The 13,438-nt window shown below is 39.6% G+C and overlaps 1 protein-coding gene across 3 annotated transcripts in view; it reads right to left on the bottom strand.

Moving 5' to 3' along the window:
- Positions 1 to 13,438, bottom strand: part of LOC126202674 (methionine synthase reductase-like) — a 77,580-nt gene that overhangs the window by 30,550 nt on the left and 33,592 nt on the right. For all 3 annotated transcript variants that reach the window (XM_049936887.1, XM_049936886.1, XM_049936885.1), the window contains exons 4-7: positions 7,091 to 7,462; positions 1,186 to 1,288; positions 989 to 1,097; positions 802 to 898 (exon numbers count right to left, since the gene is read on the bottom strand). In XM_049936887.1, the coding sequence (XP_049792844.1) occupies positions 802 to 898; positions 989 to 1,097; positions 1,186 to 1,288; positions 7,091 to 7,462 (681 nt within the window). The remainder of the gene's footprint in view (positions 1 to 801; positions 899 to 988; positions 1,098 to 1,185; positions 1,289 to 7,090; positions 7,463 to 13,438) is intronic.

Below are 13,438 nucleotides of genomic sequence, written 5' to 3'. Positions count from 1 at the left end.
CTGCAGTATTATACTGCTGTAGCAGGATACAGTAATATCCTTTGTTAGAATATAGGTTCTTACCAGCCAAAACTACAAAAATGTAACTGAAAACTAAAACAATGAAAAATTCCCGGAACTGTAAAAAATTACCGGGTTTTTCCCGAATCTCCCAGTTGTTCCGGGTCGTATACACCCTGACTGAGTACCAATCTATCTTTTCCTTATATTGTTGTGTAATAGTGGAAGATTGGTCAGACAATGCAAAAGTCAAAACAGGTCCAAATATAGTCATAAATAAATGTATACTAGAGTCATATATTTGTCTTCTGTGAACTCAAGATGGGGGATGGGCTGGGGTATCAACTATACTGGTATCAGTGTGTGCTCAAGGAGGGAAATAGATAAAATAATCTACAATTCAACTGAAAATAAAGGCAGCATCGCAAACATGGGAATACAAAGTCAATGCCTCTAAAGCTAAAAGACTGAACCCTATTATTCTTCACCTTGTTCCTCTGTCCCTGAAATTATTAAAAAAACGGTATGTAGCTGGCAGAGATTTACAAGAGGTTCTTCACCACGTCCTCATATCCACTCAGCTGTCCAGCAAGACTTGTGTTGAGTCTTTCAGGCTTCTTGTCTCTGCTGTAGCTATTCTACTTATGATAACTGCAAGTAGGAGCTTCTCTTATGTGAGATGTGTTGTTAAAATAAATACGATTCTTCACTGGGGTACAGCAGAAAGCGATTCTTCATTTGTGGTGCAAACTTACAAGTACAGCAGCGGCAAGGTTTTCGACTGAGAACATCTGCATTTACCTGAACATATTTTGGACTAGTTTCATCACTTTCACGGGAAAACGAAACAAATAAGTGTGACAGGATCTGTTTCTCCACAAACTGCTGAAGTACTGACCTGAAAGTTTAAAACAGAGAATTAATAAATATGCTCCTCCTGGCCTTTAAACTGCACTAGAAACTCCAGAATTTTTTTATTTGCACATACCTATAAATAAAATCTCGTGAAGAATAGCGACAACCAAAAAACAGCCAGATCGTGCCGAGTTTCTTATTTTGAAACTTTAACTGTTCAGTTTCTCTTTGTTGGAGAAACCCTGTGAAAATAAATAAGCAAAAAAGTAATTTTTTTAGTTGTACAAAAGATCAAAAAATTTAAAGATGAATTAAACATATTTAACCTACCAATAAATGGAGCAATTCCAGTTCCAGGACCAATAAGTATCAGTGGTTTCTCATGACAATGAGGCATGCGAAAATTGTTCGCCTTCCTAAAATACACTGGAATCTAATAAAGAATATAGCTGTTACTTTCACAACATTAAAGAGAAGAGTAGTCACAATTTTGAATAATTTTAACAATTAATCTCTCTCTCTCTCTCTCTCTCTCTCTCTCTCTCTCTCTCTCTCACACACACACACACACACACACACTACTGCAAGGAGGACATATTGAAGACAATAAATATGGATATACTACATACTTTGCAAAACTCAACTGTAGTGACAACTTGGGAAATTTGATAAATGCATAATTTAGTGGAATACTATAATAGCAGTGATAAACCAATTATGATTAGTCAGACAAATTTTGAACTATCTCATCTTTTTTCCGTGTCTAAGCCACATGACCAAGATAAAGCCCCGATTCTCTGATGTGCAGGTTTCTTCATAATGGTGACTATATTGTAAGCTTATCATATCTCATTTCTAAAGGACATCACACAAACTATATTGTAATATCAATTATTATTTATTACACTACCTACCTCAGCACTGGTCTCCCATCTAGAGGATTTACAAACATTATTCTACTTTTACGAGAAGAATGATATATGGAAGACAAGAAATACAGATTATTACATATTTTACAAAACTCGACTGTAGAGAGAATGCTTTAAAGAACTGTGAGGTGTGTGTCATTTATTTTTATCATAAAACATTTTGGTGAGGAATACAGCAAACACAAGCATGCACCAGGAAATCAATAAATATATGGTAGACAATTTTAAATCACACAGAATTATTACCCCATATTGAAACTAAACATCATTGTTACCCAGGCCACTATTCATCACAAAGGATGTTATGACTAGAGCTATGTGAAATTAGCAAATAAAATTTGAAAGTTTAGAATTTTAATATTTCAATTTAGCATTTCTGTTTTTCATGTGTGTATATACACTACTGGCCATTAAAATTTCTACACCAAGAAGAAAATTCAGATGATAAACGGGTATTCATTGGACAAATGTATTATACTACAACTGACATGTGATTACATTTTCACGCAATTTGGGTGCATACATCCTGAGAAATCAGTACCTGGAACAACCACCTCTGGCCGTAATAACGGCCTTGATACGCCTGGGCATTGAGTCAAACAGAGCTCGGATGGTGTGTACAGGTACAGCTGCCCATACAGCTTCAACAAGATACCATAGTTCATCAAGAGTAGTGACTGGCATATTATGACGAGCCAGTTGCTCAGCCACCATTGACCAGACGTTTTCAGATGGTGAGAGATCTGGAGAATGTGCTGGGCAGGGCAGCAGTCGAACATTTCCTGTATCCAGAAAGGTCCATACAGGACCTGCAACATGCGGTCATGCATTATCCTGTTGAAATGTAGGGTTTCGCAGGGATCGAATCATGGATAGAGCCACGGGTCGTAACACATCTGAAATGTAACGTCCACTGTTCAAAGTGCCGTCAATGCGAACAAGAGGTGACCGAGACGTGTAACCAATGGCACCTCATACCATCAAGCCGGGTGATACGCCACTATGGCAATGACGAATACACACTTCCAATGTGCGTTCACCGTGATGTCGCCAATTACGGATACGACCATCATGATGCTGTAAACAGAACCTGGATTCATCCGAAAAAATAACGTTTTGCCATTCTTGCACCCAGGTTCGTCGTTGAGTACACCATCACAGGCCCTCCTGTCTGTGATGCAGTGTCAAGGGTAACTGCAGCCATGGTTTCCGAGCCGATATTCCATGCTGCTGCAAACATCATCGAACTGTTCGTGCAGATGGTTGTTGTCTTGCAAACGTCCCCATCTGTTGACTCTGGGATCGAGATGTCGCTGCACTATCCATTACATCCATGCGGATAAGATGCCTGTCATCTCGACTGCTAGTGATACGAGGCCGTTGGAATCTGGCACAGCGTTCTGTGTTACCCTCCTGAACCCACCGATTCCATATTCTGCTAACAGTCATTGGATCTCGACCAACATGAGCAGAAATGTCGCGATACGATAAACCGCAAACGCAATAGGTTACAATCCAACCTTTATCAAAGTCGAAAATGTGATGGTACGCGTATCTCCCCCTTACACGAGATATCACAACAACGTTTCGCCGGGCAACACCAGTCAACTAGTGTTTGTTTATGAGAAATCGGTTGGAAACTTTCCTCATGCCAGCACGTTGTAGGTGTCACCACCGGTGTCAACCTTGTGTGAATGCTCTGAAAAGCTAATCATTTGCATATCACAGCTTCTTCTTCCTGTCAGTTAAATTTCGTGTTTGTAGCACGTCATCTTCATGGTGTAGCAATTTTAATGGCCAGTAGAGTATATCTCATACGCGTACATAAAAAGTAATTTTTTCTTTTTCACTATTCACAGGTTGTTGTTGTTGTTGTTGTTGTTGTTATTTCTTTCTTGTCTCAGACATTATGTCTGGTTAAAAATGGAAGGTGACGCGGACCTTGATCAAGCGTGACTTCCTTTTAACTGTACGGTATATGTTACATTGCATTTAGGAACTTTCGGGTAATTGAACATGTATCAATAATTACGGATTTCTGTAGTTGTATATATAAGTTTGGATGTAGTTGTATTGCATTGATGTACTGGTGAATATTGTGTGGTATGACTCCTGTAGTTGATAGTATAATTGGTATAATGTCAACTTTATTCTGATGCCACATGTCCTTGACTTCCTCAGCCAGTTGGATGTATTTTTCAATTTTTTCTCCTGTTTTCTTCTGTATATTTGTTGTATTGGGCATGGATATTTCGATTAGTTGTGTTAATTTCTTCTTTTTATTGGTGAGTATGATGTCAGGTTTGTTATGTGGTGTTGTTTTATCTGTTATAATGGTTCTGTTCCAGTATAATTTGTATTCATCATTCTCCAGTACATTTTGTGGTGCATACTTGTATGTGGGAACGTGTTGTTTTATAAGTTTATGTTGTAAGGCAAGCTGTTGATGTATTATTTTTGCTACATTGTCATATCTTCTGGGGTATTCTGTATTTGCTAGTATTGTACATCCGCTTGTGATGTGATCTTCTGTTTCTATTTGTTGTTTGCAAAGTCTGCGTTTATCTGTTGTGGTATTGGGATATTTAATAATTGCAATCATGAATCCTTCCGTCTCACTGTATATATTGCCTTTTCTTAGCCATGTGTTGGATGCGTCTTGATCGAAGTGTGGCTGTGTTAGATGATACGGGTGCTTGCCATGTAGTGTTTTATTATTATTATTATTATTATTATTATTATTATTATCATCTTTGTTTAACACAACACCATAACACTAGTTCTCATTCATGTAGGCCTATATACAAATGTTTATCTATTCAATGCAATCACTGAAGCTGTTTCAATAGTGTCTGGCTTCACTGCTCTCTTTCTGTCACTTAGAACTAGAACTAAATGGTATATTGAGAAGTACCTCTCCACTTCCACACTATTGACAGGCGCCCAAATTGCAGATAAAGCAGGTCTTCCAAATTCATTGTATTTAAGCTTTTCACAGAGTAGAAGTTGCACTTTATCAGACTTCTCATCATGTCTCAAACAGTTAACAAGGTGTCAATGTAATGCTTTCAAATTATGGAATCTTTTTGCTATATTAATAACAGCAGAATCTTTCAAATATACAAAATTGTTAAGGCTTTTGTGGCCACTTATTGACAGACTGCCTGTTGGCTTCCATCACGTGTTCTTCAATCGATGTTCATTTGATGCTCAAAGAAATATTGGCTGAAGAACTTGAGACAGAAGACAACAGCCAGTTTGTCTTTTGAATACAGCTTTGCACCAGATACTGCAGGGCTGTAGAGCCTGTCAATGTTTCTGTAAAAAGTATTGGCCAGGTCTGGTGTTGTTGTTTACATAGCTTCTGTAAACTTTTCATAGCAACAGATGTCGGATAATTTTTGCAGATGCTTTCTGTTCCTCATTTGGAGTGAGCACAACATTTAATGGTGCGTGTCGAAAAACATCCTTCAGAATTTCTTTCAATAAATAAATGTTTTGTGGCTAGGGCCTCCTGTCAGGTAGACCGCTCGCCGAGTGCAAGTCTTTTGAGTTGACACCACTTAGGCTACTTGCGTGTTGATGGGGATGATAAGGACAACACAACACCCAGTCTCTGAGCGGAGAAAATCTCCGACCCAGCCAGGAATCGAACCCGGGCCGTTAGGCATGACATTCCATCATGCTGACCACTCAGCATTGTACTTGTTGCAATACAGAGACAGAGGAATTGAGTTGACTGTTGTTAAATGCACCAGTATTGTTTTATAAGGGGGGCAAAATGGACACACAGAGAGCAGAAAAGAAATCATTTGAGTTATATGCATAATGGTAAGTTATATGTATACCGATACAATAATAGGCAATGCTCTTCGTGCAACAACAAAGGGAGAGAGTGGCAAACTATCTCGTGGCCACTGTACAGATTTTTATATAGGTATGACTGCCACAAAACTGCATGAGAGTAAAAATGGACGTACATGAACTGCATTGGGACACCCAGTACACAGTTGCTGAACAGAATACGTTCTGCGGCACAGGTGTTTGTTACACAGCTCTGGCTACTCGGATTCCCCCACCCAATGTTACTAGGCCCTGATAGTCTCCTATGCTTTTTCATTCCATTTCTGTTGCTCTTAACCCAAACTTTTCATCATCTCTGGACTGAGACTGGCACAGTATTTACGATTTTTTTTACGTCTGACCTCCCATTCTCTGTAATGTGCCCCCAGCTGCCCCATTTTCAGTTCTGAGCGATAAGACTAGGCACGTGTATGTTGGCAGCAGTGACATTTCAAAAGTAATACTGGCCATGTGTATGTTGGCAGTAGTGACATTTCAAAAGTAGTACTGGCCTGCAGTTCTCTCTCATAATTTCACAGGTTTCTCGAGAGGGTTTTTTTACACTGTGATCGAGATATACACATATACACAGAGAGATGGGAATAAATGTTGTTATATCTCTCTTACTCTTCTGCCTGTGTACTGTATTTTGGATGTTACCTGAACAACAGGCGCAACAGCACCCAAGGTTGGACCGACACTCTTCTTACTATGGAGACCAACTGTGAATAATGATCTATCCATCTCGAAACACACACTAATTACTTACCTGAAAAGGGAACATGAGACTCATCAGAAATTAGCAATATAATTCACTGGCGTGAAACTTAATTTTTTTCCTAAATATACTTATGTAATGAGGCTATTAATTATCGATGACGCCTTGCTCAAATTATCAGTTCACCTGTCACAAACGCTTCCACCGAGTAACACTATTTCTATATCAGAGTATAGTGTAGTATTTTCCCAGTAACATGACTTCGTGTCCAGAATGTCCTTATGTTTTAGTCTGTTGAAGATTTTTTTCCATAATTTAGGTAGTCTTCAGCATGTAGATTTAACGGACAAATGAGAAGCATAAAATTATCTTTATTTCTTGTACTATACAAATGATGGATATTATTTTCCACCAACAATCCCAGTTTGTTGTGTGAAAATATTATCATCATCTCACAGATGTCAGACACTGTGTCAACAAGTGATATTATACGCACAAATGCTGGAAGTGGATGGAATTCTGATGGTATTTTCCAAAGCAGTAGATGAGAGTCACTTCTTGGGAAGCTAAGACACATTCATCATTTAGCTGCTAAGAATTTAAGGTCCACTACACAGAATGCCAATTGGAGGAAGTAGATAATAGTTTGTGAGGTAAAAAACTGATTTTATGTTTTGACTCTAGTTTACCTATGACAATGTGAACAGATATAACACAATCACAGATTTTATTCAGAATTATTTACCTGAACATCCTGTTCCACACTGTCTTCGAGTTCCACAGCCGAGAGCCTTTTACTCAGGTCACAAAATATTTCTAGTCGACTTCCCAGCCAGTTTGTGCACAGGCCGCGAGGAATGACACTGAACACCATACGTGGGGGGGCCTCCGAGCAGGCGAGCGAGTACGGCCTCGGAGTGAGGCGCGGCAGGAGCTGGAGGACACGGGTGACCGGGGGCTGACACGACGGAAACGCATGTAGCAGTGTCACCAGGGTGGTCCCCGTCCCCACAATGCAGGCGTCGTAGTCGTGCGTGCCCTGCCGGCTGCACAGCTGCTCCAGCCGGAGTCGTTCCTCCGGCAGGGAGGCGTGCCCTGCCAACACTCTGAGCAGGACCTGTCAGGTCGAATAAAATGAACAGTGAGACCAGATCAATGTGGCAAGTGTGTAACCTTGCAATTTAAGTGTAATAGGAACTTATTTTGTGTGATTATAATGTATAAAAAGAAGTAGTAAGAATGAGGCAGTCTGTCACATTTTTAATCCTGTAGTCAATCACAACTAAGACTGTTGTTTATTTTAGTACCGTATTTACTCAAATCTAAGCCGCACTCAAATCTAAGCCGCACCTGAAAAATGAGACTCGAAATCAAGGTAAAAAAATTTTCCCGAATCTAAGCCGCACCTGAAATTTGAGACTCGAAATTCAAGGGGAGAGAAAAGTTTTAGGCCAAACCTCCAAATCGAAACAAAGTTGGTCCTTTGTAATATGAGACACGATTTAGGTCAAATGAATGACTATACAGCTACAGTAGTTTGGTTTGAGTCGTAAGCTTAGCAGTTAAGCTTTACCAGGTAGCCATTGCTATGCGTCAAGAGCTCACTCAGTCCGTATTTCTACGGGTACCCTTCCTTTTTCACGTGCTTCGTCTGGTTTGAATTGATTGCTTATTTTTCTTTGATCTGATAAGTGCCGTTCTCTTTGTTATAGGTGTTTACGTCATTCTAAGCTGAAAATGCATTTCTGTACTGTGTCATGCATTGTTTGTCGCATTCTGATAATGAGTGTTTACAGCCTGTTGCCGCTCGCGGCATGGCTTGCTTTTGTGCACGCTACCGCCGCTTACAATTAAAAAAAAGAGAGGAATCGTCTCATTAGCGAAACAATGGCAAGAGACTGCTATTTGTTGTTACTTACACTGCTGCTTTCTTTGATAATGATCAACAAGAACCACATAATAGACTGCGTATGATAGATGATGTTCTGGATGAGAGTTTAGCAAAAATTTTTCTCCGTTTGAAAATCTTTGCAGACGCCTCTTTAGTACATTACATTCTGCACACAAATAAGAGTCATGTTAGATTTAAAAATTTAGTCAATTGTCGTGTTTCATTTCTGACTGTATCACTAATAGGCATAAGAATAATACGAATATAAACATGACATGATATGTATATTCTTCCGCGTTTGCTGTTGTCTCACTCTAGTTTCGTAGTTTATTAGGCAGACAGGATTTAAATGAGATAGCAGCAAACACGAAAGAATACATGGCAAAATGTTTATATTCGTATTATACTTATAGTGAAGAGAATACTGCATGTGATTCAAAATTCATAAAAGTTCATATTAGCAACCATCTCTTCTCATAGGTAGGAAAAAATTCAGAAAGTAGAGTTGGCCATATTGACAAACATCCCAAACAGTCTTGCCAGTCGGATTTTTGTAGTACACTGAAATGTTGCTACATTCAAAGATTAACAATACGGAATTTGTATTTACTTCGTTGGATACTGTATGAAAATGCAGTGGTCGAAACTCGGGGCGGAGAAAAAAGCTCATCTTCCACCTTTTTTTTAATTTATTTACTGACGCAGAGGTTTTGGCACCAGTATTTATCTTTGTGCCTGCAAAGCATGCCTGTGTAGCGCTACATATATTCGACGGCAGAAGTTAGTTGTGGCGGCACCTGCCAGCATTTTTCAAAACTTCCACTTACTTTGTACTCAATTCTAAGCCGCAGTCGGTTTTTTGGATTACAAAAACCGGAAAAAAAGTGCGGCTTATGAGTAAATATGGTAGTTATACACAATGGAAGGTAAGAATGTAAGTAAATTTTATTAAGATGTACATCTTTAATGCATCTGCAACCTCCAGAACAGAAGTGATGTTGGAATTAGTGTGTGTGTGTGTGTGTGTGTGTGTGTCTTTTACTGACAAAGGCTATGGCTGAAAGCTATATGTGAGTGTCTTTAGTTGTGCCTGTCTGCAACTTGACGTACCTTCTTTATAGTAAGCAGCAATCTGTCTTTTCCTACATTGTTGGTATTCCTAAGTGGGGTTTCCATTGTTTCATAAAATAAATATGATTAAAATGAAGTGTCAACAACAAGGCCTTGCCACTTTCAGCCGATGTTGCTGACACGGTGTGAGGGTGCAGACGGGACACAGGGGAAGGAGAGAGAGAGAGGGGGGGGAGGGGAGGGGGGGTCAGGCAGACAGTGCTAGGTGGGGAAGCAGCAGGTCTGGGAAGCTGCAAGCCACAGGTGGGCCGAATTGAATCAGCTAACTCTGGCCACGACCTGCTGCCTAAAAAGAGCCAAATCACATTATTATGTAATATACATTTAAAAAAAATATGGTCTTCAAAAATAATGTAATATAATTCGAATTCAAAAGAAGGGCGGTGCTCACAGATGTGACTTTCAGTTTAGGAAATCATTCTTGCATGATACTTACATGAACTATTTACATAAGAAAGGAAAAAACAGTTCAGCTGAGAACAGAATAGAAGCTTTTGAAATGTGGTGCTACAGGTGAAGAGAATGCTGAAGACCAGATGAATAGACTGACTAACTAATGAGGTGCTATAGAATCATGAAAAGATATGCCACAACTTGACTAAAAAAAGGGATTGGTTGACGGGACACATCCCGAGTGACCTCAGCTGCTGTTGGCTGCTCGGAGAAGGGCACTACTCGGGTGGCAGCAGCTGGAAACATTTGAAATGGGTGGACCAGCTCATCACCTAGATACAAATTCGATATTACAAGTGGGTCTGAGTCCACTTTAAGATGGGACTGGGATGGCACATTTGTGATGCATTTTTTTCTTCTCAGCCTGTGCCAAGTTTGGTAATCACATCCTAAAATACTAGCTACCATTTTCAAATCTTCACAGGTAAAATGGCTTTCTGCCTGCACCATTTGATTAAAGGCTTTGGGTTGCTCACTAACAGAAATTTTACACAATTAAAGTTTCCTTTTAAAAAAAGAAAAAAAGATCTGTGAATAAATTCCCTCTTTCTCGGTCAGTACCTGGATGCGTACAGAAAGAGGTGTCCGACCCTTTTCCATCTCTCTGGAGAATAATTGCCCAAATGCTGTGCTGTGGACCACTAGTGCCAAAATTGGTAGATTCTAGCTGTATACGTTGCCAGGCAGGGTGCTACGTCAAACTGGGAAAATAGCTCACTGCATACAGGCATCAAAGTACACTGTTGCCTATGTGTACTATTTACTATCTCACTGTCAATTTAAATGCCATTGGTGAGCACAATGGGAATATGGTAAAAAGAGTTGATAATGGCTAGGTGGCTCACAGTACCAGACAGAAGGGAAACTTAACAGTGTAATCACAAAATGCCCCATTTTCCCCATCCAAAGCAAGCAGTGAATAAACACCTGAATTGTCAACTTCATAAAAAAAGTCCCCAGGATGCAGCAAAGGGCGGGAGTCACTTAATATTTGGGAACTGACAGCAGCCTTCAATTATTTTTCCACATGACAGGTTGATAAAAAATTTAATATTTCCAAAGTCCACAACACATGCAGTCTCACTTTGTCTGGTTACACTTGAAAGAAATGAGGTGCAGCTCAATAGCTTCTCAAATATATGGCGTAATTACAGGTTTACACTGTTGGGAACTCTAAATGCTCTAGGGCCACATACGTTGTGTGTCACAATGACAAGACTACCAGTGGAACTCCACATTACTTTTTCTATGTCATCCCTAGAAGAATGCTGAAGATTAGATGGGTAGATCACATAATTAATGAGGAGGTATTGAATAGAGTTGGGGAGAAGAGGAGTTTGTGGCACAACTTGACTAGAAGAAGGGACCGGTTGGTAGGACATGTTCTGAGGCATCAAGGGATCACAAATTTAGCACTGGAGGGCAGCGTGGAGGGTAAAAATCGTAGAGGGAGACCAAGAGATGAATACACTAAGCAGATTCAGAAGGATGTAGGTTGCAGTAAGTACTGGGAGATGAAGAAGCTTGCACAGGATAGAGTAGCATGGAGACCTGCATCAAACCAGTCTCAGGACTGAAGATGACAACAACAACAACAACAACAACAACAACAACATCCCAATTGAAAAGAACCTTCAATAGAGACCTGCTAATCATTCTAACTCAACAATCTGAGCTCAGATATAGACAATGTTGGCATAATAAGCCACACAAAAGTACTCCTGATGACTGATGACTGTCTCTACTTAAAATTTTACAGCGTTTGGCTTCATCTCTAGACGAGGTACAAATTTTTATGGGACCTAGGTACCACATTCTGTGCCAGTTCTATTCTAGGGTGTGCCACGGAACTCTAGATTTGTCTCAGTTGTATTGGTTTTCTCACATCAAGCCATTCGTGAAGACATCCCTGACACTACAGCATCTGATGTTGGGTGCACAGGTTTGGACTCAAATCAGAAGTCGGCTTGGTTGATGCCAGGGAGGGTCCCTGTTGGTGTTTAGGCTTCTGCTTGCCCAGATTTTTCCATCCAGTGTAGACTTCCTGAGAGACTGTTGCATGTGTTGAGTACGAATTGGAGCTTTTAAGAGAATAGACAGTCAATATGTCAGTAGTACAGCGTCATTTTCAAAGACTGCTCTTTCAATGACAACAGATAACAGCAGCAAATTTTAATAAATGTACACAAATTCCATGTAAATGAGACACAGCAAGGCTGTTTTGACCAACTGTAAAACTGTCTGGTCCCAAACAGTTTGCACGTAATCTGTAACTAGACATTAACAACCCTAATGTCTTAATCAGTAGTTTCAGTCAGGTGATCAAAATTAAAAACTAAATTAACAATTCATCCCCAATTACATTTCCATAACTTTGTTCCTGCTCCCTCTAATTTCTTGAGGAAACTTGAGAAATTTCCTGCCAATTACATGTGAACTGTTAATACATTAGGTTGTGTGTTTCCTGAACAACAATTGTTGCACATATTTAAAAACTGTTTTACACGATATTTTCTCTCCTAACTATGAGACTATACAGTGATCCATGCATATACAGCCACCCACCCTTTTTCTTTATTAGTCTTACAATAGCACGCTATTCACTCATATTCATTTAGCTGTATATGTTCAGTTTCAGAAGTTGTCAAGTAATGTGCAAATAAGGAGAACACATGTGTTATTATTCCAATGCACTTCCATTTCCCTGTATTTATGCTGTATAGATATTACTCCTTTTTTATTCGCAAAACTACTTCTATTTGGAAGGACAACAATACATTAATGTTCTTACCGATTTCTACTAGGTGCAGTATTTCACTTTGCTAGCAACTGTTTCAAATGTTGTGGCCTGCTTACTTCCTGCATCCAGTGAGCTAAAGCTGCAGCCAAAGGCCAGACGAAGTATATTGTGCAGGCAATGCCAAACCACACGCCATGTTGCTGCCATTCCTGCAACTGGCAGGTTTCAAACCCTGTACCACGCATAAAGTCTGAGCTCACCCGACTGAGTAGTCCACTGTACAACTGCAGCTTTCTTTAGTCTTACTGTTTCCTCTTTAAAGTACATTTTACCCTAAGAACCTTTAGTGAAATATTAGAAATCTCCGGAATAGCGACCGCTGACAAATGTCAAAGCAGTTTCTTACCTGAAGCAATCGGATGCAATTCATGTTGCATCTCGAGTAACAGACTGAGAGGTGACATGACAGACAAGCACACGTGCAGACACTTCCCTCTCCTGCAAAATATCTGAGCTCTGCATGAACACATTCCACAGAATGATGTATTTGAGCCTTGTATTATTTGAAGACTGATGAAACTTTAAAACAGTGTAACTGCATTATCCACAATGTGCCTAATGTAATTCAACAATGTATATTCGAGGTTGCTATTCAAAATGTCACTTGCAAACACACATACAGTTACACAATTGTCTTTTTTAGGAAAAAATTGTAAAACAAGTGTTAATCTCTTCTTTTTTCTCTAATACCTTCCTCTCAAGAGACTTCCTTTGTCAATTAATTAAGGAGCCCTTGAGGGATGTCTGTTTTTCTCTCCTCTTATATATTTATTAGTTGGGGCACAGCTATCCCTCACATCACTGACTGATTGCATCGG

This window comes from Schistocerca nitens, chromosome 1 (genome assembly GCF_023898315.1).
Source record: "Schistocerca nitens isolate TAMUIC-IGC-003100 chromosome 1, iqSchNite1.1, whole genome shotgun sequence".
In the NCBI taxonomy this organism is placed as follows: domain Eukaryota; kingdom Metazoa; phylum Arthropoda; class Insecta; order Orthoptera; family Acrididae; genus Schistocerca; species Schistocerca nitens.
This window is presented reverse-complemented; position numbering and strand designations above follow the sequence as displayed.